Source organism: Strongylocentrotus purpuratus, unplaced genomic scaffold (genome assembly GCF_000002235.5).
Source record: "Strongylocentrotus purpuratus isolate Spur 01 unplaced genomic scaffold, Spur_5.0 spur5_scaffold_9, whole genome shotgun sequence".
Classification (NCBI taxonomy): Eukaryota; Metazoa; Echinodermata; class Echinoidea; order Camarodonta; family Strongylocentrotidae; genus Strongylocentrotus; species Strongylocentrotus purpuratus.
In genome coordinates this window covers 34,224,640-34,250,295 of record NW_022145615.1, presented here as the reverse complement: position 1 = coordinate 34,250,295, position 25,656 = coordinate 34,224,640, and the positions used below count along the sequence as shown (strand labels likewise).

Sequence of the window (25,656 nt, the reverse complement as noted above, 5' to 3'; positions counted from 1 at the left end):
GCTGTTGTTGCAAGGTTAATGCTAATTAATTGGTTTACATTCACAACAAATAATTTGCAATCGAAATTAAATTAACGCTATTGAAACTGACCGCCAGTCCCCTCTCCAATCCCAATTTGGTGCCACGCCCATCTTCTGCTTTTATGCTACTGACAAAAGACGGCGTTGGCGCGCGTTTTTCTATTATTGCGTTTTTCTTTGTGCATACTGCGCTAGCTCAGCTGACCATGAACGAACACGAATCGAATTGGAAATTTTGAACTGCGCCATCTCGATCTCTTTTTCGCCAGCGGTGTTTTCGCTTGTATGTAATTGTCCTTTTTTGCGCACTCGACTCGACTCTTCAACGCTAACGATCTCTGCCGCCCTATCCCATCTGCGAGTAAGACGAATTCTCGAGACTTCTTGACAATTATCCCGCAGTTTAACTAAATTATGTCTTCAGAATCACCAAAGCAAAAGATGGAGAACTGGAGAGAAAAGGTCGAGAAGGCTCTTTACGAGAAGAATGCTGTCACAGATGTCTTGGCGATGCTTGAAGACAAAACTGGGGTGAAGAGGACATATTACGTTGCAGGTAATAACGAATCGTGTAGGCTACCTATGCGCGAATGAATGAGCAGTGCTCAGCTCAGTCCAGGCCATCGCCAGGGCACAGGATATATTACTAAATACTAGGATCCTCATACTCAAGACTCAAAGAGTCATCGTGGTCATAGAAATACCAAATCGAATGCTCAACTTATCCAATCCAATCCAGGAATTTATAAACAACAATATTTAGTTGCCTAATCAAAAGCGTTGATGAGACTGAAAAAACTACCAAAAATGTCTGTTCATGATTTTCTAATTGTATTTGTTGTAGTCTAAGTTAAGGGAGGCGCGATCGATAGCTCAGTTGGTAATGGTAGAGCAGTGGTCCCATAATCCGGTGACCCATGTTCGAAACCAAGTTGATACGCTAGTGCCTTTTGCCTTTGGTAAGGCATTAATCCTCACTACCAGGTGACAGGTCCCTCAGAGAGGACCTAGTAAAGCCGTCTGCCGTCTGGTTGCTTACTAACAAACATTTATGCTTTCTTAGCAGTCGGGTAAAATAAACACCACTTCAATTTAAGACAATCCTAATCTGAAATATAGGTAGAGCCTATGGCTATGTCTTGAGTCGAGTTCTGAAAGTGGATAACTGGTGACAAGAGCGAAGGATTTGGGGAAGACCATTCCACAATCTCGATGCACAAGCAGCAAATAATCGATCACGTACTGACGTGGAAGAGAGCGTGTTTGAGGACTCTCAAGCAGATATTTACCTGCAGATCGCAGATTTAATAGTTTCGAGGGTTATAAATAGTCAAGCATGCAAAATTCATTGGAAAAAAAATGCATAGGTAAACGATTTAAACAGTGGTTGGGTCACAATTTTTTCAAAGTGTTAGTAGACTAGAATGGGTCTTGTTACAATTTTGACTCAAAATGTTTTTTTTACTTTGATTATTTTGCTAATGATATAGGTCTAGACTATATACATGTATGTGCATTACATTTTACAGTAAATTCTATACGAGGGCATGCAGATATTTATTTTGTAGACTCTATGCTAGAGTCTGTAGAGACGTAACATGAATTGTATTAAACTACATGTAGTAGTCATGGTAGTACTTAGTAGTACTTGGTATGTGCATATTATTATGTGCTCTAGTCTAGAAGTCCTTCAGTACAAGCTTGATCAGCTGCTGATTGATGAGTTTCATTGTGTACAAAGTAAATGGCAAGGTTGAGTCTACATGCAGCACAAATAATAAGCAAAAAGTATGCTGCGACGGTGCCTGCGTTGCGTTACGGATGTCAAGGAACCCAACGGTGCAACATAACATGCAATTGAAGATTTCCATCTGCTAAGAAAAAAGACTTACGACCATTTCTCCAAAAAGATCATAACTTCAAAGTTCATTATGAGGGACTTTGCCTTCATATCTTAATTGATTTAATTGATACAAAGAGCCTGTAGCGTGGCGATGAGGCTCATACCCCCCCCCCCCCCCCCCCATTCCATTGAGTTACTACAAAAAAATCAATCACAAAAAAGCAGAGCTTCCTGGAGTTTTGCATGCTTGACAAGGGGAAAAAACACCTCTTGCACCCTCCTTATTTGTAATCATTAGCCTCGCCCTTGTTTACTTGCGTTTCACTTTCCAAGTAAATTTGGTGCACCCTCCCTATTGTCCCAGGTGGACTTGCACTCATATGCTACTGCAACAGCATTCCATCATTTCAATGGTGTACAACTTCCATGACCCCATTTAGAATTTGGGCGAGTCCTTGTCAGGCCTATAGCCCATTAATGGAATTGTCAACATAAACATTAAAATATTGTATTTGATGTTTTGTCTGATTTTGCTTCTTGTATGGCTTTCAGGGTTTCAGCTCAATACAGTTATCAGATACACTGACATTGTAGATGAGGTTGGTAATGCATCTGCACACAAATTTGGACTTTCCAATTAAAAAAAGAAAGACAAGCACATATTTCTCCAAACTTGTTACAAAGTAGGATAGTCCACTGTAATTATGATTTTTTTTAATAGCACTTTTGATATTTTCATGCAGTACCTTGTCATTATGAAAACAAAACATAAATGCCACATTTTCAATGGGAGGGGGGGGGGGGGGGGGGCAAGTTTTCATGACTAATGAGTGATGTACATGTACAAATTCAAAAATTCATGCACACTCTGCTTTGCTTCCCACTCCCCCCCCCCCCCCCAAAAAAAGGGCCCCTAATTGGACATGCCAATAAAGTGGAAACAGTCGAGTGGATTTACATGTAGTTTGTCAAGGCAGGCCTGTTGCCTCCATATCACCACTTATTCATGTACTAAAGAAATTCAATAAGAAAAACAAATTCCAATGAATTTTACTCCCCCCATACTTGAGGATCAGCTTAGAATACATATAGATGTAGAATATGTAACATCACATCAACCACGTGCTGTGCGCAAGACCGGATAATCTACCCTGAAGATCGAGTCACATGACTGCTGTAGTATTGCTAGGAAATCATTTGACCCATTTCCTTCCTCATTTTTTTTACTGCAAATATTTCAAATTTTCTCTCTCTCTCTCTCTTTCACTCTCTGTCTTTCTCTCTCTCTTTTGCCTTTTCTGTGTCTTTTTTGTTCCTTTGCTGTGTCTTTTCTGTTTCTTTTTTGTTCCTTTTGTGTCTTTTTGTTTTCTTTTCTGTGTCTTTTTTGTTCTTGCTGAGGTGAGGTCTGAATATATAATTTTTTTCCTCATTCACTTTTTTCAGTGTTTGATTCTATAATTTTATACATGAAAGTTAAAATATGTACATTACATATGCGGGCACATACATGTAGATATTTAAGTACCGGTATATCAAACTTATTTTCATTTGTATGTCTTGAAAATGCAGCCTTTAATGATTTTGATTATGACTAACATTCTGACATGGAACTCAGATTTGGCTAGGTATATAGAGTTCATGAGGTACAGAGCAGCAGGATTCTCTCTCCCCCTCAATCACGCCTACACACACATTGTGATTACAAAAGACCTGTGGTTGTATTGTAATAGACAGCTGACTATAGGCAACTAAACCGGTACTGTGCACAAGCATGCTATCTATTCATGAGCCATAGTGACTTTGAGAAAAGGACGTTTCTTGTCTACTATCTAGTGCAGTATGTGGGCAGATTGGTTTACTGTGTGTATATAAATGTACATGTACATATAGGTTGTATTACCGTATATCAAAGTTATTAAATCTGGCACAAATAATGGAAGCCCATTTAGGATTGCATCTAGTGTAGGTTTACACATGTTTTTACAATGAAATGACTCTTCATTTAGCCATGAAGGTACAGAATACAGATGGAACCAAACTAAAAATGGTACTAGTAGTAGTAGTAGGACTGTACATGTACATTATTCATATCAAACATTTATTCAATTGTAAATGCCCCTTTTCCAATAGGTTGCTCTGCTCGACCAAAGTATTGCATGTGTATGCATTGGCAAGGTAACCTTCATACGAGTACATGTTCCATGCATACACGTATCACTGTACACGTATGCATGGCTGATCAGTAACACAGGGCAATTTAGGTATTTGTGCATTGATTATAATCTTGTGATTCACCCCCCTAGGAATCGGTCAATCAGTGCACTGTCTCGCCAGTACCACACAATATGTGACTTCACATTGTACTCTACTCCTCATTGCCCCACCCCCGCCCCCACATGCTTGCATGCCGTTATTGAAGTTTGGGATAACCAGAATATTTGTTCAAAACGTGGAGGTGATGTCATTGTGGGTTTTATGGTAGTTTTAGGCTAGTAGTAGTCTGCTCAGTCTAGCACAGACTCTCATTTGACACTTTACCACAATTCCGAAAGCCTTGAGCAGAGCCTAGATTTATCACTATCTGCATGGCAGGATTGACTCAAGTACAGAGCCTAGTGTAGTCTGACAATGCAGACACTGTTACGCACAACGACCTACAAGGGTTTTTACCTGCAAACTAGTTTAGTAGTGTCTATATTACAAGTTAGCGTAATGAAAATCTGAAATATTTAATGCTGATTCAAAATTCTGCATAAAGTGAGTTGAGCATGCGTCAAAACGTGCCCGAATGAGAAATAAAATGAAAGTTTAAAAAAATAAAGATTTTTCATTTTTAGTAATTTGTTAACATTTAAACTTGGCAAAAATTTCTCGCCTTATCTAGCAAGGTTGCATTTGCAAAAGTAGCAAATATTAAAAGTGACTTTGCCTCTCAGAAATAGCACTAGAATCAAAATGTCTTGATTAAAATATATTATGTCCTTTGTGAGTTAGTGTCATCTTACTAAGAAAAGAATAATTTCCTTCCCAATAAAAAAAAGGGGGGGGGGGAGACATTTTGTCTACCGGTATAATGTTGTTGAAATTACAGATCTGAGTTGTTGCATTCTTCTTTTTTTGCGCCACCCTGTACATCCTCTGTCTTGGTTGACATACTGTACACATTAAGACCCAAGATAGAAAATACATACATGTAGAGGTCAGAATTCCTTTATATTGTGCTATGAATAAAATTATTTTTGTGTTCTACAACTGTCAAAATGGCAGGTGCATAGCACGACTCAAGGATTACCAACCTACATGTATACATGCACATGTAGTTTCTCCATGTAAGTAAGTTTGATTATTCGTGCATAGCCAGCATGCACCCTAGTACCTGAATGAACCGTTCTGTCCGCTGACCGACCAAGGCTGAATGGTCAATTATTAACTTTGTTTCTAGCTTATCTTCATCTTAATATAAGTAGCATCAATTCTGCCCCATTAAAATGGCAAGATTACTTTGATAATAAAATTGCTTTACTTTTTATGCCTCCGTTACGAAGTAGCCGGAGGCATTATGTTTTCGGGTTGTCCGTCCGTCCGTCCGTCCGTCCGTCCGTCCGTACGTCTGTACGTACGTCTGTACGTACGTCCCGTTCTCGTGATCACGTTATCTGAAGAACGGATCAATGGATTCCTACCAAACTTTGGTCATATATGTATCTAGCAAAGTAGATGAACTGATTAGATTTTGGGGTCACGAGGTCAAAGGTCAAAGGTCACAGGGCTCATTATGTATGCAAAAACAGCTCGTGATCGCGTTATCTGAAGAACCGATGGATGGATTCCTGCCAAACTTAGGTCATGTATGTATCTTGTAGAGTCGATGAACTGATTAGATTTTGGGGTCACGAGGTCAAAGGTCAAAGGTCACAGGGCTCATTATGTATGCAAAACGGCTCGTGATCGCGTTATCTGAAGAACCGATAGATGGATTCCTGCCAAACTTTGGTCATGTATGTATCTTGCAGAGCCAATGAACTGATTAGATTTTGGGGTCACGAGGTCAAAGGTCAAAGGTCACAGGGCTCATTATGTATGCAAAAACAGCTTGTGATCGCGTTATCTCAAGAACCGATTGATGGATTCCTGCCAAACTTAGGTCATGTATGTTACTTGCAGAGCCGATGAACTTATTAGATTTTGGGTAACGAGGTCAAAGGTCAAAGGTCACAGCGCCCATTATGTATGCAAAAACAGCTTGTGATCGCGTTATCATTAGAACAGATTGATGGATTCCTGCCAAACTTAGATCATTTATGTATCTTGCAGAGCCAATGAACTGTGTAGATTCTTGGTTCATAAGGTCCAAGGTCATGGGCTCATTATGTATGCAAAAATAGCTTGTGAACGCATTCTCATTAGAACTGACAGATGGATTACTATTTAACTCTGGATATCTTGCAGAGCCAATGAGCTGAGTAGATATTAGGATCATGAGGTCAAAGTTCAAAGGGTCATATATGTATATGAGAAATTGTTTGTAATCACGATATTCTGAGAACCTGTTAATGGATTACAATTGAACTTGAATTTGAAAAATTTCTTCTGTTTTGGTTTGTAAAATTGCTCTATGACGGAGGCATCATTTTCGACTGCGCGCAGTCGAATTCCATCTAGTTTTAAATTGTATCAGTAGACATTTTATATATCTCTCTAAATAAAGATAGCTTATCCAAAGTTTTGTATTGGTATTACTATTCCTTTATTGTTATTATCAAAGGAGTTGCTTAGACTAGAAGGTGTGTGGAAGAGTTCTTTTCCTTAATTTGATTGCAACAGACTTGATAATTCATTAGATAAAAAATAAATATTGACAAGAAAGACTGCCAAATTTGATAAGACCATGAAAGTTGACAAGAAAGACTGCCAAAATTTGATAAGAACATGACCATTTGTTTGAACATTAACATGCTTGTGTGCATGTTCATGTCCATGCATACCCGACCACATTATGAAATGTCATACTGTAGTCAAACCACTGATACATGTCATGTACTTGTCCGTGCATACATTGTCAGAGATCAGACAGAATCATCTACAGTATGTTAAGTGTACTATTGCCTAAAATCATTTAATTCCTATAAAGTGCCTCATTAAAGACTTAATTCCTTACTTTGATACCATGTACATGTCTTTAGCATATTTCAGAAGTCAGAGTTCACTTGGGAGCCCTGTACAATGTGCATGTATTATGTTTGGCTACACTATATCAAAGAAGGTAACTTTTGTGATATACATCTGTAGCAGCCCTTGAAAATTCAGAAAGGGGGGGGGGGGGACCTTGGAACAATCTAAGCAGGAAATATCAGTTCTACATAATTGGAGAAGAGTTGAAAAAGATATTTTTTAAATATTATTTTGAAGTCTAACATTGGGGAATTAAAGCAGTAATGGGGGGGGGGGGGGGTGTTATAATTTGATTCTTCAAGACTTCACTCAAGGTTTTATTAGTAAGATTTCTTATCTCTACATACTGTAGGTGTGTTTATAAGCTACCTATTTCTGGGAATTTGCAAGTTTTAAACTGCTTAAATTATCTAGGATTAAAAGAATGAGTATCATACCAGTTATCTCTCTCAGCATTTATGAGCAAACAGGTTCATTTTTCAGCATTAATTATTCGTACATGTATATCAACTAGGCGTAGGCAGCTGACCCTAGTCTAATTTGATGGTAATTAATTAGCAAACCTCGCAAACAACCCTAATACGCCATGCTATTGTACGCGCCTCTATGCATCTGCTTTGAACGGGATGATAACTACATGTAATAGGGACTTTTAGATTTGCGTGGACTGATACGTGTGACGTCCATTCAAGGCAGTGCATTAAAAGGACGTCGACCGTAGCAATCCACGTTGTTGTTCGGCAAATCTAAAAGTCCCTAATGTCATCAGAGTGTGCACAAAATTACATCTTGTTTTCCTGATGTCACCCTCAATACAAATTAACTGAAACTGCACATCACCAAATTACAGGCTTTGATGAAAAATTATGAACCAGATTATTGATACCTGCAAGACTGAAATTATCTGAATTGATCGAGGTAAGACTTATGTAATTCATCTCAAGTTATGAAGGTGGGGACAGGATATACTGTACAGGCTTCAAATCAATCAATCAATTTGGGAATTTGATATATTCAACAGATGGTCGTGCTTCAAACTCTTTGTTTAATGAAAATCAGCCACGCCTCTGCACAATCTCGCCACTCAAGCGTTGAGCTTTTTTAAATAGCCATTGCACCTGTATAATCATGCACTCATTATACACATCAGACCTCCATTTGTAATCGAGTCTTGAGAGTACATGTCGGAGATACTTGGAATGGGCATCTGAATGTTCCACAAACACTGTAGATAATCACATTCTTTCAGCATTGGAGTGGTATTAGGAGGGCATTAGGCTACCGATTCAACAATACAAGGTTACTGATCTATCTAGGAAACAAGGAGTTGTGACGCATATAATGACCCTTTGGTTTTAGTGTTGTTTTGCCTTTATTATCTGATATTGTTGGCATGTGCTGACTTGAGGTGAGGTGACTGGCTAGCTGTCGATCGTACAGGAATTAGTAAGACCAAGGGAAATCATTGTGGGAGTGACTGAGCGAGCTCGACACATCCTGTATACGTGGTTGGTAGCGATAAATCTTTGTGCAATACTCAGAGCTGCTTGGATATATAAACTTGGCTACTGCTTTTGGGCTGTTCAGTGCACTAGTTGGAATTCATTGAGGTTTACCAAGAGGATTCAAACAAGGGATTTGTCTGCATTTGACTGTTTTTGTTCTTTTTGCTTGAAAGAGGAGCAGTAGGAAACTATAGTGTATTTTCCAGTTGTGTCTTTTGTGTCATTTGGTGAACAACATTTAAAAACATGGAGCACGTACAGAAACTGAGGGAGGAACTAAACAAACAACCATTTCACATCAAAATAGCAATTCAAGGTATCTGGTATAGAAATGACAAAAACTGTGTTTAACTTATTCTCTATGTCTATTCAAGAGTAAGGAAATGCTTTGAAGTACTTGTTGAAACTGGTGAAGTCAAAATTGTCATACATGTACATGTAGATACAATAAGGACTTTTAGATTTGCACATCGACATAGTGGACTGCTACATGTGACGTCCTTTTAAGGCACTGTGATGTCCTTTTAAGGTACTGCCAGTGCCTTAAAAGGACATCACATGTAGTAGTCTACTATGTCGACATGCAAATCTGAAAGTCCCTAGTGACAACAGGTCAACGAATGAATTTATTTTTGTTTGTTTTTTGTAATTGAAAAAAAGAAGATTGTGTCAAGGTCTTCAATAGAGTTACAGTTATATATTTTAATTTCATGTGTTACAGTACAGTACGTTATGAAAATTGATTGATGATTTGTTTAACCTATAATAAAGGTGATTGAAGTAAGCAGGGCGACCAACAGCTTGGTATTGAGGGCTAGTGCCTTCATTGCCAAATAGCACTAACATATCATGAACTTGGTTTTGAGCCACAAACCTCCCCCTGCATGTGAGAGACCACTGTTCTATCACTGTGCTATCCTGTCTCCTTACGATGGATGCCTAGTGTGCTCAAAATAACAAATTATCTGAACAGCAGTATGTATCAAAAGGATAGTTTAAAAAACGTAAATTATTTATTCCATCGTTTTCTTTTTCTCTTCCTCCGCTCATCAGGTGCTGTTGCTCTGGTAGGCATCTGGCTCGTAGTTGGCTATGCCGCATCCTTCCTCACCAGCTTCTTGGGATTCTTGTACCCAGCATACTGCAGGTAAATACCCATTCATTCATCCAACATTAACCCATTAGCACCTACAGAAGTACTGTAGCTTTGTATGTGAAGCTATGGCCACAAAGGTTTGTACGAATGTCCGTTTTTCCATGGTCTTCCCAATTTTCCATGGTCTGAAAATCGTTTGTAGCAGTTCGTAATGGCATTTGTGACCGAGGATTTAGGCTACTGGTTGGGAGGTCCTCCCATTAGACTGTCGGCCGACAAAACTTTCAACCTACAAGACATTATTGGTCTATTGAACACAATTATTTAGGAAGGACCGCAATTTTCAATTCTCCAATTACTTTTCAGTTGGCCCGCAAGACCAACATTGTACATGTATAATCTCCAATAAAGAGAGAATTAAGAGACCAAGATTCTCGGTCTCATGGCCTTGCAGTCTTGTGGGCTGTCATTCTCATTGGCTGTAGCTACTCACTTGAAGAAGTTCATCTTCAGGGTGATGTGCTGAAGAATGTACTTTTTTATTGTATGGTTTGGGAAGATTAAAAGAAGTACCTTAAGCTATGGGAGGACTGAGCCATTAGAAAAAAATATGATGTTAATATGTATGTAGAATTTGTCTTCTAGAATTTCTACAATTTGGCATTGGTCTTGTTTCTTTTTTTATCAGAGTAACATGTTTTTAGTACATATGCACTTCTGTACCTGCATACAATCCAAACAGTTCCATTGTTTCTTGACAAGTGACGGCATGTAGGACAAGTCTTAGGTATTTCGAAAGCAAAAGATGGAATGCAATTAATCATGTAGGCTCAAGGCAGTAAGTATTCATGTATGTGGGTCTGATAGATAGTAAGGTACGATAAAACATGTAAACATTGTTTTAGTATGGTAGAGAACAAAGCTCAACTTGATGCATTACAGTGTATAAAGCATTTAGACAGATAATTGTAGAGGCGTAGTCACCTTGAGGGAAACATACTAGAGGTGTCATCCAGGGAGGTGTTTCACAAAGAATAAGATCAACTTTAAGTTGGACTTAACTATGGCAGGCCGCTCATGCCACTAGTTGCTCTCAACATTGGTCTCTCAATTATGATCTTTAGATAATATTTTTTCCTTCGATTATGAACTATCAAGAAAGGCGAATTAAGTAGATTTGTGGCCATTGTTTGTACGTCCCTTGAGATACAAATGCCAGTAAATGGTCAAAGCAAACAGTGGCATGAACTGCCTGCCATAGTTAAGTCCAACTTAAAGTTGATCTTAGTCTTTGTGAAACACTCCCCAGGAGTTTGAGACAGAGTCGAGCTAGCTGAAATGATGATGAATGAGGGTGGCACATCAACCATGTCTCAGAGATCCGCTCGGCTGCATATGCGGCAGGATGGCATTATGGCCGTCGATGAAGCACTACATGTATTATTACATCCATGTCCAGTGTCCACGTAGACCTGTATCATACAAGCACTGCACAATTTCCTAATATCTTTGTGCGTTTCAAGGAGAGACAACATAAGTGAATTGTGTTAAATCACCATTTAAAGGGGTCTAGGAGTGACTGCATTTTCAAAATGGTAGATTCAACATAAATACTAGATACCTCCCTGCTACCTTCAATGTTGAATCTAGCAACCCTAATAAAGAATGAGATACAAAAAGACACTCATCAGCCCTTTTAATGATGATTTAATATTTTAGTTTATTAGTTTAATTACTGAAAGAGAAAATTATCTGTTCCATATTGGCCTATATTTAGTTTATGTGCATGTACGAGAATGGGTGCTCTTTGCACAGTGCATGTTTTGTGTATGTTGATATGACCTGCTGCTTCTACAATAGTTATCAGCTTAGGTCAGGTTAAATGTACAAGTACATGTACACTGTACTCATCAACATACAGAAATATGTGTTTACATTTTGTTATCTAGCAGGTCAAATTATGAACAAGATTTGATAGCAGAGAGTCAAAGTATTGTGATTTTCTGTAAAACGAAACTCCTCATATCTTTGGAATTCAAATTAGTTCTACATGTATTTATTTGTTTAATGCATTAATTGGTGCAAACTGCAAAGTGTACATATTATCGCATCCCAATATTAAGCATTAAGGCCTACGTGCTGCATGTTTCATCATATCATTGCTTATCTAAAGTGTGTAGTATATTTGAGATTAGTCTTGACTACATAGAGCAAATTCAAATGGCACAAGTTATGGTTGCTACAAGTATGCATTTCAAATTTGATTCCATGACTAAATAAATAAAGCTTGTATCAGGTATCGTAGTCAGTGTATGGTAGACCTGCCATGCTAACATGTAGCTAGTTCCACTGAGGTTTAGGTATTTGCATGTACAATGATACATGGTGTACGCCACATACCACTTGTAAAAAATGACACCCACACAAAGCAAAAAATCTTGCATAGTTGTGGTTTCTATTATCCAAGAAATATTTGAGTTATTAATTTTCTGGTATTGAACATCAGTACAGTGTACGTGCCCCATAGTACATCCCACAGAAAAGTTCCTTCCCACACTGTACAAGCCTGATGTACATGTACAGAGTGTACGTTGATGCATGTCATGCCCTCTGTACAGTGGACCATGGCAGTGAACCGTGGAACACTGCCACGCAGTAATTGTGGTCAAATGGCAAAGCCTCAAGGTGACTTTGACATGTACCGCGATAGATTGTGGTTATTTCCGGATATGATGTCATCTGAGTAGGATTCAGGAATTCCTCTCTTGCCATGCAAAGTTTGATCATTATGATATCCTTTTCTTTGGTTTTAAAGTTAATACCCATGTTTTTAGTCACTATTACCTGTAGCTTATTGAATCGTCATGCAACCTGGAACAGTCACACCTTGGAAATTTCTAGAATAATCCAGCTGACCGAAACCAAGAACTGTTTTTATAGTTTCACTTGTCAATCCCATCTTGGCCTACCTGAGCAACTGAATACTTTCACAAAAGCATGTCTGATAAAACCAAAACAGAACAAACTTAAAGGGATAGTTGAGTTCCGTTTTAAGATCGCAAATGTCTTCAAAGTGCATGGTTATTGCTCTTATTTTTTATCTATGACATTTCTAGTGCTCTCTTAGAACCTAAAATTGCTATAAAGGTCATTTTAGACCCCAAAATGTGTGAAATTTAGCCAATACGAGCATACCAATTCGGCTCCACTTTAAAAAAAACACGGTGACCGTTAATTAATTATTAATTAAAAATAACAATACATGGGTTGGCTGGTTGTGCGTAATATAAGCAACAAGAAAATGCCAACAAAAAAGCCAACATTGGTATTGGCTGCAATACGACGTAAAGGTGTTATTTCATTACGGTATTTTTTTTTCAACAGTTTTTTCAAATTTTTCAGAATATATAATATTTGTGGTGGTACACAAGTATTAGAAATTGTTATATTTCAGCCGTCTTGAACCGATTTTGATCAAACAAAGATGATTTTGTCATTTAAATATTATGTTCTTTCAAATTTGACCCTCACTTTTTCATTATCCCACAAAAAAATTATTTTGTAACAGAACTCAACTATCCCTTTAATAACTAGAAGAACAAATAAAATAAAAATAATGCACTTTCATGAGGCCTTCCTTTGAGTAGTAATTTGACAAAATTCATATTACGCTGTATTTGTATGTACATGTACAAAAATAGTATAATTATTTGTTCGAAAAAAATTGAGAATTATAGAGTTAATTGTACATGTACATGAAGGATTATTTTTTGTTTGGATGCTAATAAAAGTTTACCTGGTAGCTTCTATATTTATCCACATTGGAATTTTCTGCATCCTGATTCCGGAATGTGAAAAATTGAGAATTTGCTTGTTGTTTCCTGATTACTTTGTACAAGTTCATCATGTGTAATGTAGAGTATATGAGCTGCATACTGTACTGTAGATGAATCCGCATTGAGCTCATTAAAGGTGTATTTTCATTTTAGCTGGTAGGTAAATGGGATGACTAACACTGGATACAAGTGGCAAGGTCGTCTAGGCTAGCGCTTAGCAACACCATTACATACATTACACTGACCTGGGACATGCATGTACGTGCATGTGATCAAGCTAGTCATTAATGAATATAGGCTACAGGTGTACTTGGTCCAAAATTCACATTCTAGAGATGATTCCCATTTGAATAAATATAGTTTTCTGTTAATCTTTTGGAGCCAAATGATTCCAGAGTAAGAAATGATTTGAGAAAAATCTTATTTAACCAAGGTCTGTGCATGTCCTAAAAAACATAGATGCAGATCAAGCCAGGAAGAGGCTACATGTACATGTATATACACTGAAACATGATTTTCAATCTCAAGTTATTAGCCCAATTATAATTGTAGTACCCCAATCCAATTGCATTAGAAGTATTTTTTTTTCTTTGCATTTTGTGTAAAGACTTTGTACATTGATTTAATAGACTTCTCAAAAAATACTTCAGGTTCAATTTGAATGCAAATTTATTTTCAAATCTTCCATTATGTGTACATACATGTAGATGGCTACATCTTATCTACATGAATGTACACACATGAATGGCTGTTGCAATGATTGGCTTTTCTTCGCGATACAAAGATTTAGGAAGGTATTACTTTAATAAACTGACGAGCACTATGCAGGATCGTGTTGTATTATTATTTCAATTTTGTCTGTGCTGTCTCTTCTCATTTGCCCTTATTTTGTCATAAGCCTCAAAGATCGAGGCACCTGGGTGAACTGATCAGCTCCAAGCATTCTCTATTTAAGGCTATGACTGACCACTCGCCATCAGTGGTCTACATGTACAATATATGCTACAGGAGGTGGTGTCTAGGCCTCCGTGTTAGATCTGTTCTAAGGTGTGGGAGGGTCTCCTGTGTTACTCTCTTGCATTCATTCCATACACATTGTTATTGTACGTCTTATAACAGTATCGAGAGAACTATGGAGATTTTGTATAAGATTCAAGGCAACTTGTATTTAACTACAATGTGTGCAGACTGGGTGTGATCAGGTCTGTCTGGGTTTCATGAGCGCTTGAACGAACATGAATTGATCGTTTCTTTTTAGTCTCTTCTTGGAAGGATGGAATTGTAGAGGCATGTCTTAATAAAGAGGAGGTCATAAGACATCTGATAGATTATGTAACATTTAGATATCTTGTGAGGTGAAAATGGAACACTGACACCCCCCCCCCCCCCCCCCAGGGGACAAGAAAATGGAAATATAGAAATCAATTGGAAAATAAGTATAAAATTATAACAGTGTAACAATGTACAATGTATTGCAGTATGATCAGGGCCTCCCATATCCCTGGTATGATACAAATCAATAAAAATAAAAAAATCAATATCCACAAAGAGGATTGTGGCATATTGAGCAAAGGGATACATGTACATTGTAATGTACCGGTATATAATATGAGCCCAAAACCACTCGACTGAACCTAAATGTAAACACGGTTGACCAAATGTATTTCTTTCTTTTTTAATTTAATCAAAATTGCAATCGCATAATTTTGTTCAACAAATTATCCAACCACAGCACATAACATACATGTGTCATTTCACTTGCTTGAAGATACTTAAAAGACTATTAAAAGAAAAGTAGGAAAATGAAAATACACGATAGTTACAGATAAGTCAGAAAATACGAGAAATCTACTGGAAAGCAATTTTTTGAAAAGATGAGTTTTAAGGTTCAGGCCAAATATGAAGTGAAATGAGAAGTTGATGTCATTTCATGATCAGAACTCTACAAAACGTGGTAACATATACACTGTATTTGGACACCAAATGACCAAGTACCTGGGACTTGCCCAAGATTCAATAAGCGAGTTCGTAAATAGCTCTGGACCGCATGACCCCAAAATATCCACAGATCTTAGACACGATGGATACTTCCCACCTGTGCATTTTAGAATAATCACTGCCAAAGTGACGGAGGTGCTTCATGAATACCTTTTGTTTGCCTCTTGAGAAGAATACTTCCACCTGTGTATCAGATAAATGTACTGTTGGTGCATAAATGAATACTGATTACATAACTTTCATGAGCAGGATCCGAGTATTCGTCTCAATGGTTTTACAATTTGGGTCCGAGTCACCTTGATCTGCTCATGCGCAAATCCTAATTATGAACTCGCTTATTGAACTTATATTAAAAAAACATTTATCATCAATGATATGCAGACTGTTTCTCTTCAATAACAATTCTCTCACTTTAATAAATCACTCTTTTCTTCTCCTCCTCTCCAGTGTAAAGGCGATTGAGAGCACACAGAAAGACGACGACACACAATGGTTGACATACTGGGTGGTGTACAGTGCCTTCAGCCTGGTGGAGTTCTTCTCAGACATGTTCCTCTCATGGTTCCCATTCTACTATCTGGCTAAGGTAATTTCATTTGATGCAAAATGAATGGTAAAGATATTGGTTCAACTTGTCAGAATAAAGTATATGGGCAGTGGCATGTGAATTAGATGGAAATTGGCATCGATTAGTTTTATGTTCTGGATAACTGTTTTTAAAACCGGGTTCCATTTGCTACTGAATGAAAATCCTTTTGTGCCGAAGGAAGGCTGAAATGCGAAAAGAATGTTGGAAAAGATTGTAATCGCTGAGATTTTGGTTTGTGGTTCATGTAACAGTAAAAATATCTTGAATTTCAAACTTTTTTGCCCTAAAGTTTTTGAAAGATTGTGTTCCACCCTTTGTGGTTCCAGCATTTGTTGGACAAGATACTTGTTGCATTTGGAATTGCCCAAAGGAACAGCATTAACATGTCAATAATATATTGAAAGAAGTAGTCTCAACATACATACATTTAGATATTTGATCATGGCTCTCTAAACCTTTTTTTTCTTTTCACTTCTCTCCTTTCCTCTCCCCTACCCACTCGTAGATGGCCTTCCTTGGCTGGTGCATGGCCCCCATCCCAGGCAATGGTGCTCAGTTCCTCTACCATCGCTTCATCAAACCATTCATCCTAAAGCACCAGGCCGAGATTGAAGACTCCCTCGACAAGGTTACAGATATTGCCAGCTCCACGTTGAGTGAAGGTAAGTTGTGGACTCCAAGCCATCTCTTCTGCTTGTTCTACCTAAGAAGCGGTAGATTTGATACGTCCCTACTCATCTCATGTATCTTGAAAAAAAAGGTGCTTGTTCACACAACTGTTACCATTTGGACCCGTGGAGATATAACAAACCAAAAAGGCAAAAATTATCTAAATCTTCCACAATAGTTTAAATGAAGGTCATGATTTATAAGTCGTTATCTTTCTTACCTGTTTCGTGTCAATTTTCTCATCTTTTGGGGAGTATTTTTCCTAAAAATGAAGACTACACTGTGCTGTTTGAACAGATGAAGGATAATGTTTATTTTTATGCCTCCGCCACCGAAGGTGGTGCCGGAGGCATCATGTTTTCGGGTTGTCCGTCCGTACGTCCGTCCGTCCGTACGTCCGTCCGTCCGTACGTCCGTCCGTCCGTCCGTCCGTCCGTCCGTCCGTCCCGTTTGACCGTTATCACAATATCTCAAGAACCATTTAAGATTTAAACTTAAGACTCGGGAATAGTATTTATCACCATAGGAAGACGATCTGATTAGATTTTGGAGTACGTAGGTCAAAGGTCACAGGTCACAGAGGTCAACTTATGAAATTCCTTGTATTGAGTTTGTTAGCGCGATATCTCAAGAACCATTTGAGATTTAAACTTCAAACTTAAGGATAGTATGTATCACCATAGGAAGACGATCTGATTAGATTTTGGAGCACGTATGTCAAAGGTCAAGGGTCACAGAGGTCAACTTATGAAATTCCATACATTGAGATTGTTATCATGATATCTCAAGAACCACTGGAGATTTAAACTTCAAACTTAGTGATAGTGTGTATCACTATAGGAAAACAATCTGATTAGATTATGGAGCACGTATGTCAAAGGTCAAGGGTCACAGAGGTCAACTTATGAAATTCCATACATTGAGATTGTTATCATGATATCTCAAGAACCACTGGAGATTTAAACTTCAAACTTAGTGATAGTGTGTATCACTATAGGAAAACAATCTGATTAGATTTTGGAGCACGTAGGTCAAAGGTCAAGGGTCACAGAGGTCAACTTATGAAATTCCATACATTGAGATTGTTATCATGATATCTCAAGAACCATTTGAGATTTAAACTTCAAACTTAAGGATAGTATGTATCACCATAGGAAGACGATCTGATTAGATTTTGGAGCACGTAGGTCAAAGGTCAAGGGTCACAGAGGTCAACTTATGAAATTCCATACATTGAGATTGTTATCATAATATCTCAAGAACCACTGGAGATTTAAACTTCAAACTTAATGATAGTGTGTATCACCATAGGAAGACAATCTGATTAGATTTTGGAGCACGTAGGTCAAAGGTCAAGGGTCACAGAGGTCAACTTATGAAATTCCATACATTGAGATCGTTATCGCGATATCTCAAGAACCACTGGAGAATTTTCACTTCAAACTTAATGATAGTATGTATCACCATATCATAATATCTCAAGAACCACTGGAGATTTAAACTTCAAACTTAATGATAGTGTGTATCACCATAGGAAGACAATCTGATTAGATTTTGGAGCACGTAGGTCAAAGGTCAAGGGTCACAGAGGTCAACTTATGAAATTCCATACATTGAGATTGTTATCATGATATCTCAAGAACCACTGGAGATTTAAACTCCAAACTTGTTTAAATTGCTCTATGGCGGAGGCATCATTTTCGACTGCGCGCAGTCAAAATTCCATCTAGTTTAAATGTAATCTAAATGCAGTCAGTGAGTTACATGTATGAGGAGCTCACTCAATCCAATTAGATTACAATTTTCAGATGAACAATATTATTCTGCAAAATATGTTGATTCAGAAAGCAATTGGCCATATTTCCTGTTTGCCTCACCGTATGCATGTAGTGTGAACTTGATACCTTATACATGCATGGATGGATGCATGCACATTGACAAGTAATAATCAAGATTGTATTGATCCTAATGTTAATACTGTTATGCTGTATCGTTGTGTGATCCCTCAGCATTCCAGGGCTTGAGCGAAGGTAGGCTTATCAAAGCATTAAAACTGCACAGATGAATGGGTTATGATACGGTTTGCACAATCTGCATTACTCATATGAGATTATACAACCTTAGAAACATGCATATCTTGTGAGAATTTGATGCGGAACTGTACGGCATTGCTCATTTTAGATTATGCAAGATCAAACTGCATTTTCTTGATCATTCGATGTGGAAGTTTACTACATTGCTCATTTTAGTAAATGCTAGATTAAGCTGCATTTTCTTGAGTTCTTGATGAGCAGCTTTGCACCGTTTAGAGTTGATCTAGGACCCTGATGCATGTACTGTGTGACTCAATGCATCAGGCATGATATCTGATACTACACAATGGTATACACTGTACATGTTCAATGTCCTATTAGGTCTGCAATGTGAAATATGATGTTGAGTTTCAGTGAGAAGTTAGAATGTGCTGGTAGGCTCAAAGTACATCCTAGGTCCTGTCTTATGACAAACAAGTTTTGAATAACACGCACAGTTTATAGTCAAGGCTCCATAGTATTAATTTGGCCATTAGTAACATTGAACAAAACATTTTGTTCTCCCATGGTTATCGGTATTCAAGGAACTCCAGTCGTGAGGCAAATGTGATATTTCCATAAATATTTGTTATGATTTTTTTTTTCTTTAGTTAGCTCAGAAATGCACCAAATTGCTTAACCTTCAATAGGTTAATAAGAAAATAATACAACAGTGACCCTATGTAAAAACTTTATATCTGAAACACAAGTATATACATGTATATTTTCATTTTTAATGAGGTCTTTAAAAAAAGAGCAAACAGTTTTCTTTTTATAGAGAAAATTTGTGGGATTAAATCAAAATGTCTGTTTACCTTTAGTTTTAATTACAACACTTACCAGTAGTTGAGTAAATCAAATTAAATTCATGTGCATGCCAAAAGTATTTTGAGAATACCAGGAGGTGTTAATATGAGCACAAGTTTATTTCTTTGAGTCTGTGCACTTTTATAATCAGAAAAGGCAATCTTATTTTGTTTCCCATTTAAAGGAATTTAGTATATTTATAACTACAATCTACCATAATCGTGTATTTATTTAGAACTGGAGTTGCCTTTTTTTTTAAATTTCTTTTATGAAAGAATGAAATAAAAGATGCCACCTACATGCATGGTTTCATATTACATTAACATGGGAACTGAAAAGTCTGACATGGGTGCGCAGTACAATCGATTACAGAGAATTTTAAGCTACAAATAGTTAGATAGAAAAGGCAAAGTCCAAAGAGATTACAGACAACATGTTTGCACTGATGTGGGTGTGGAGGTTATGGAGTTATTCAAATCAGGACTCTTGCTTGGAATGAGACAGACGTTAGTTGAGCAGTGCTTTTGTTCATTGCATGTTAATTACTAATAGCTTTAGTGCAGAGTATGCCTTCAAATTTTACCAGAGAACTTTAATTCTAGATATATTGTACAATGGCCTTGTCCCTTACCTCACCTCTAGCCTAAATAATAATAATAATAATAATATTCATTTGTAAAGTGCAATAACTAAATAAAGCCTGAATGTGGCTGAATTGAGCGAGACTTCTGAATATCCCATTACATAAAGAAAATCATTTGATTATTAGTACTTACATTAAAACTTTAGTGGTTTTGATTTGGAAACAGAAGTCAACCAGTTTGTTCCCTTACCGGTACTTTATACTACTCCACAAAATGTAAAATATTTATCAAAAAAATTAATTGAAATTGAATTTGAAGACAAAAGAGAAATCACAATACTTTAGTACTTGTTCATTTAGAAATTGTTAAAGTGACAGCAAGGTGAGAACTGTTTTTGCTTCAAGTTTTGTTTTTATTTTTATTTTTTGTATTAGCAGTCCATCCCCTAAAATTATTCTACTATTATAGTCATGTAGATCTTTTCTTTATTAAAAATAATTCATAGGAGTGGTTAGTCACATTTTGAAGGTGCCAATAATTTTTTTAAAACGTTCATATCTTTTATTTCATATTCAGCTGTTGACCTTATTATTTAAAGGCCTACACATTTGTTGCTTAAATCCACCCTCAAAGCCCTCATAGAATGTACAAGGAGGTGGATTAATCTTGAGTTTGGAGAGGCTTGTAATGTAACAGAAGTTCTTTGTGATCAAGGGATTAGCATTCAGATTTTTAGAATACTGTACAATTATCTGTTTTCTCTTTATCTTGAGCTTACAATCGTGTGTTTGACCGTGAAATATATTCAAAGTGTTTCCAGAGTTTATTCAAGTTTGAAGCTCAATTGGTAAGGGCTGAAGGCTGATCACCAATACAAGTTTCTATGCATCCCTAGCTGTAGGGCAGTCAGCACTGCAATTTTTATTCATGGCATGGCACTAGGATTAGAGCATTGTTATGGATATTCTATCTCCATTTAATGAGCTGTTTTTTTCTTTAAGCCATTGCTTTGAACTTGAGAGAAATGCTCTTTTGCCAATGTCAATATCTATAGATCTTGCATGATATATACAATTTACATGTACCTTGCGGCTTTGTACCAACAGTTTACCGGTACTCTTTAAAAAAGTATCCCCATACATGCATGCCGTTACGATTTATTAATTTTACTTGACACCAAGTGTTGCCTGAAAGTTACAAATCAGCAAAGCCCCTGCTGTATCTCACTTCCAAGAAAGGGATCCTGAAAAGAAGAAGTAATAAAAGAGGCTTAAACCTTTAGACAGACATTACAGTATGTATATAGTTACTAGCAGACAGAGAACTTTTATTATGGGACATTTTATCTTCTCTTTGGCCTTTGATATGAGTATTATGTAAGATCATGTTTACAGAACTGTCTAGGTTTTATTTGATTAGTTAATCTCACTTTAGCACATAATTTGCCATGTATATAATCAAGAATATGCATGATTTCAAGTGGGATAGATAAGATAGTGAAACAAGAAGTGAAACATTTTGATATATTTAGTTTCCATTAAGGTAGTATAGATGTAGACATAAATACCGTTACTACATACAAAGTAAACTATTTTTTATCATTACACCGTGGACCTGTGCATACTTCAACATGAAAATGTGTGGGCTAAACTGGGCTTCTGTGTTTTGTACAATGTACTTTATTGAAAGAGTAATTATCACAAACAGGATTACTAAAAGGGATCAATTCCTCTTTTATCACTGTAAAATACATATTGCACATTATCTTACATTGCAGGTACATGATACGGTTTTAAAGAAATGTCACTTGTCAGATCAACATTAATGTTAAAATTTATAGAGAAAGACTGGTGGAAATGTACAAATTCTAAACAAGTTCTGTGGTCTTAATGTTATTTATATGGCAAATAATATTTGCATCTATAGACAGGATTTATTGAATGAACTTGCATGGTTTGTGCTTGCATGCAACGAATGTCAAGCTAGTACAAAACAATTATGTGCAGACACATTGAATATATCGGTAATGATCCATGAGTGTAATAATTAGGATTTTCATGCATCAAACTATAAAAGGATTCTTGCACAAATCTACCAGCAATGGCTGGCCTGGGAGGGGGAGGTAAGAAAAAAAAAAGGGTCTCATGGTTAGAAATAAGATATCAAAGACCTACATGTACATGTATTTACTGGTAGTCTATAAAGGTGCATTAAAATGATTTTGTTCTCTGGAACTCTTTTGAGATATTCTGAAGTGGGGGCAATTTCCATAGCTCCAATCCTCTCCTCTCCTGTGAATATTTATTTTTGCTGCATCCAAACTAATTTCCCTCCTCTCGTTTTCTTTGTCATTACAGCTCAGAAGTTGGCCCAGGACGCCGCAGCGGACGCAGCAGCCGATCAGATCAAGAAGTCTATGGAGCAGCAGAACGCTGACAAGACTGACTAAACACCCTCATACGCCTAGCCTTTCAACACCCTTACACAATAGTCGTATAGTTCACAAACCAGTCAGCCTTAACACCATACTCATGCACCCAACACCATGTGCATGTAATGACTAAGCACCCTCCTACACCCAGCTTTTAACACCCTACACAAGAGTCGTATAGTACCACAACCAGTCAGCCTTAGCACCATGCTATTGCACCCAACACCATATACATGTACATGTAGCACACTGCATAAGATAAGAGAAAGAGCTAGACATGTATGTAGATAGCACTCTGCATTGGGTATTTGGTGTATAAGGCAAACACCAACTAAGTTAAACATCACTTATCTCAATGCATTATTTTACAAGTCATCTGTATGTACACCATGGGCAGTTGTTTCAATGCACAATAAATTGATCTGTAATTAGTAAGAGATTGTACATAGCACATTTCATTGCTCCGTATATTTTCATGATCTTCGAAAATGAGTGCAAATGTTATATTGATTCCTGCAAACTTTTATCCTGTGCAGCGACCAAATTATTGACCAAGCTATTGATAGTGATTAAGAACCCAAACAGACAGACAGACACTCTCTGAAACCTTTTCTGACAAACCTGTCTTGTTGAAAGCCCAGCTTATATTGGAATGTACAAACGGATAAGCACGCATTGCACATAATATCAGCAAAATCCAAATAAGCCCTTACAGTGCAACTTTGGGGTGGCTAAACATCGATGGTTGAAATATACATGCACAGTGCAATGAACAAGCGTGAATTTTGATGGTATGTTTGTGTTTTTCTGAGTCGCAAGCGTTCTCTGATCCTTTGTGAGCGAGTTCCTAATGTATTCATTATGCAGTGCTAGACAAAGTCATCATTTTTTTTCTTGCAAATAACATTTTGCAGTGAGCCCGATCATAAAACATAGTGTTGATATCATGCATGAACTGTTATGTACATGTTGGTGTGTGTGCTATGAGTAGCTTTGTGGTTCAAGCCTCGCCTGATGTCAGTTGAATGTTTCACGGCATGAACGTACATGTATGAAACCCTGAAGTTGTAAACTAAGCAGAATTCTTTCTTTCCATGGTGTTTATGAGCACAGTCCACAATCTAATGTATCGATATATACTACCTTAATATACACTAACCTTAGTTTCCCTGAAGATTAAATAACTGGATACACATATTCAATCATTTACAATGGTCAAATCAATCCGTTTGATGCATCATTAAAAAGGTTGCCAGATTCAAAGTCAAGACAAGGATCATGCATAATGTAAATGTGTGTAAATAATTTTTGAATACTTTAAGTGGTTAGTAATTAAAGGAAGATAAATTTTTAAAAACAAACAAAAAAATTATATGTGTATGAAGACAATGCACTTAGTGCATAGTCATAATGGTCTAGTGGTATTAACTCTTAGTTTCTTTTTCCTCACAAACGTGATAGCTTTGAGACTAGATTAATTTTTTCATTTCTCTTCAAAGTTTTTTTTGTAAGAAAAGGATCTTTGATGCTCTTTCTAGCTCATTACTTGTCTTGTTCAGTGGTTTTTATATGAATTGATTGATATTGATGTATAAATTCTGTCAAATGTTTTGTTATTGGTGACTTGCAGTTAGTGTGGTATATACGGTAAGCGATCTTATACTTGTAGCGACATATATTTGTACGATTGTATGCTTTGTATACCAGGAAAAAATCATCAGAACTAAAACAATTCTAATCACACCATTATGCATTATTTAGGTGATAGGACTGTACATATGTAGACATTCCAGTATCGGTGTAGCTTAACATCGTCTCTTGAATGCTAGAAGGACATTAACTATAACGTCCTTCTGGCTCTCAGCAGACGATATCTTGTTCCGCTTCACTAGGTCGATTAAACAAGCAAAATACAACAAGAGGTGTTCTGCATACAGCAGAGTACTCTAAAACTACATTTCTGTCACAGATTTCTGAATCACAAAACCACTATGTGCTTGCCATGGCGACAAATGATTCTCAGAAAATAAACACAATATCAAGACAAAATATTATACATTGCAAGACTTGGAGTTAGAAGCCCATAGATATTCATGAGAAATTTATATACCTGTAGTTATTGTCGATCTTTATGTATTCTTATAGAATAATTATTTGCAAAAATTATTTGGTATTTAATATACAATTTATTGTGGGTGTGTCGAAGCAAAGTGATTTTTTTTTTTTATTATCATTTTTATTTTGGGGGTCTTGAGTGAGTTTTATTTGATTAGAGATACATGTAGATTAAGAATTAAATCATGAACATGTGTCAAGTTGTTAGAATTATAATATCCCAATTAAACTCCTTAACTTATTTCATTCAATATGTATCAAAGTGTTCTTTTTCAATGGAGCATTATATTGTAATGTGACGGCAACAAGAACATCAAAATTGATAAGTAGGAATTGTTAAAAACAGTAGTAAATGTTGATGTTTGTTTTCTTTAACTTCTCATGATTGTTACTTTAGGAAATTAATTGAAATTTGGAGAAAAAATATATAAAATGCTTGGTATGGAGTAATTAAAAGTATTTGGTGGAAATTGATGAAATGTGTGAATCCAGAGTCATATTGTGCTAGTAATAATGCATTCTGTTCATCCTGGTTTACTTCGCATTACAAGGAATCACCGATGGACAAAGAGACTGGATAATGGATATGGAGAAGAGAAATTTAGAAACAAGAGATGGATTAGAGATGAAAACAAAAAGAGAGAGAGCTTTAAAGAAAGTTTAAGGAGGGGGGAGAGAGAGAGAGAGAGATAGAACGAGTGATACACAGTGAGAGAGTGATGAGAGAGATAATAGGGGGGAGAGGGTGAGGAGTTAAAGAAGATATTGAAATGCCTATATTTTGCATATATAGTTATGAATATGTACATTATTGCATATTTAAGTGGAAAGAATGATAACAAGTCCATGTTAGAGCCATTAAAGGTAATATAAAGTTTTGGGAAATTTTGAAATTGGGCGGATAGTGATTCTTTACCA

At 36.8% G+C, this 25,656-nt stretch overlaps 1 protein-coding gene across 2 annotated transcripts; it reads left to right on the top strand.

Moving 5' to 3' along the window:
- Nucleotides 1-282: 282 nt before the first annotated feature.
- LOC581148 (receptor expression-enhancing protein 5) lies at nucleotides 283-25,212 on the top strand. Of its 2 annotated transcripts, none has more exons than XM_775029.5 (5): nucleotides 283-577; nucleotides 9,595-9,688; nucleotides 15,919-16,057; nucleotides 16,566-16,722; nucleotides 22,550-25,212. In XM_775029.5, the coding sequence occupies exons 1-5, from the start codon at nucleotides 436-438 to the stop codon at nucleotides 22,639-22,641; spliced, it is 624 nt and encodes a 207-aa protein (XP_780122.2). In that variant the 5' UTR covers nucleotides 283-435; the 3' UTR covers nucleotides 22,642-25,212. The 2 variants fall into 2 exon arrangements, with proteins under 2 accessions (XP_780122.2, XP_801913.1); XM_796820.5 differs by lacking the exon at nucleotides 283-577 and adding an exon at nucleotides 8,357-8,857.
- The last annotated feature ends 444 nt before the right edge of the window (nucleotides 25,213-25,656 follow it).

Coding starts and splice junctions, on each gene's coding strand:
- LOC581148 (XM_775029.5), top strand. CDS start 436: ATGTCTTCAGAATCACCAAAGCAAAAGATGGAGAACTGGAGAGAAAAG. Junction 578..9,594: donor GAGGACATATTACGTTGCAG/GTAATAACGAAT, acceptor TCCGCTCATCAG/GTGCTGTTGCTCTGGTAGGC. Junction 9,689..15,918: donor TTGTACCCAGCATACTGCAG/GTAAATACCCAT, acceptor CCTCCTCTCCAG/TGTAAAGGCGATTGAGAGCA.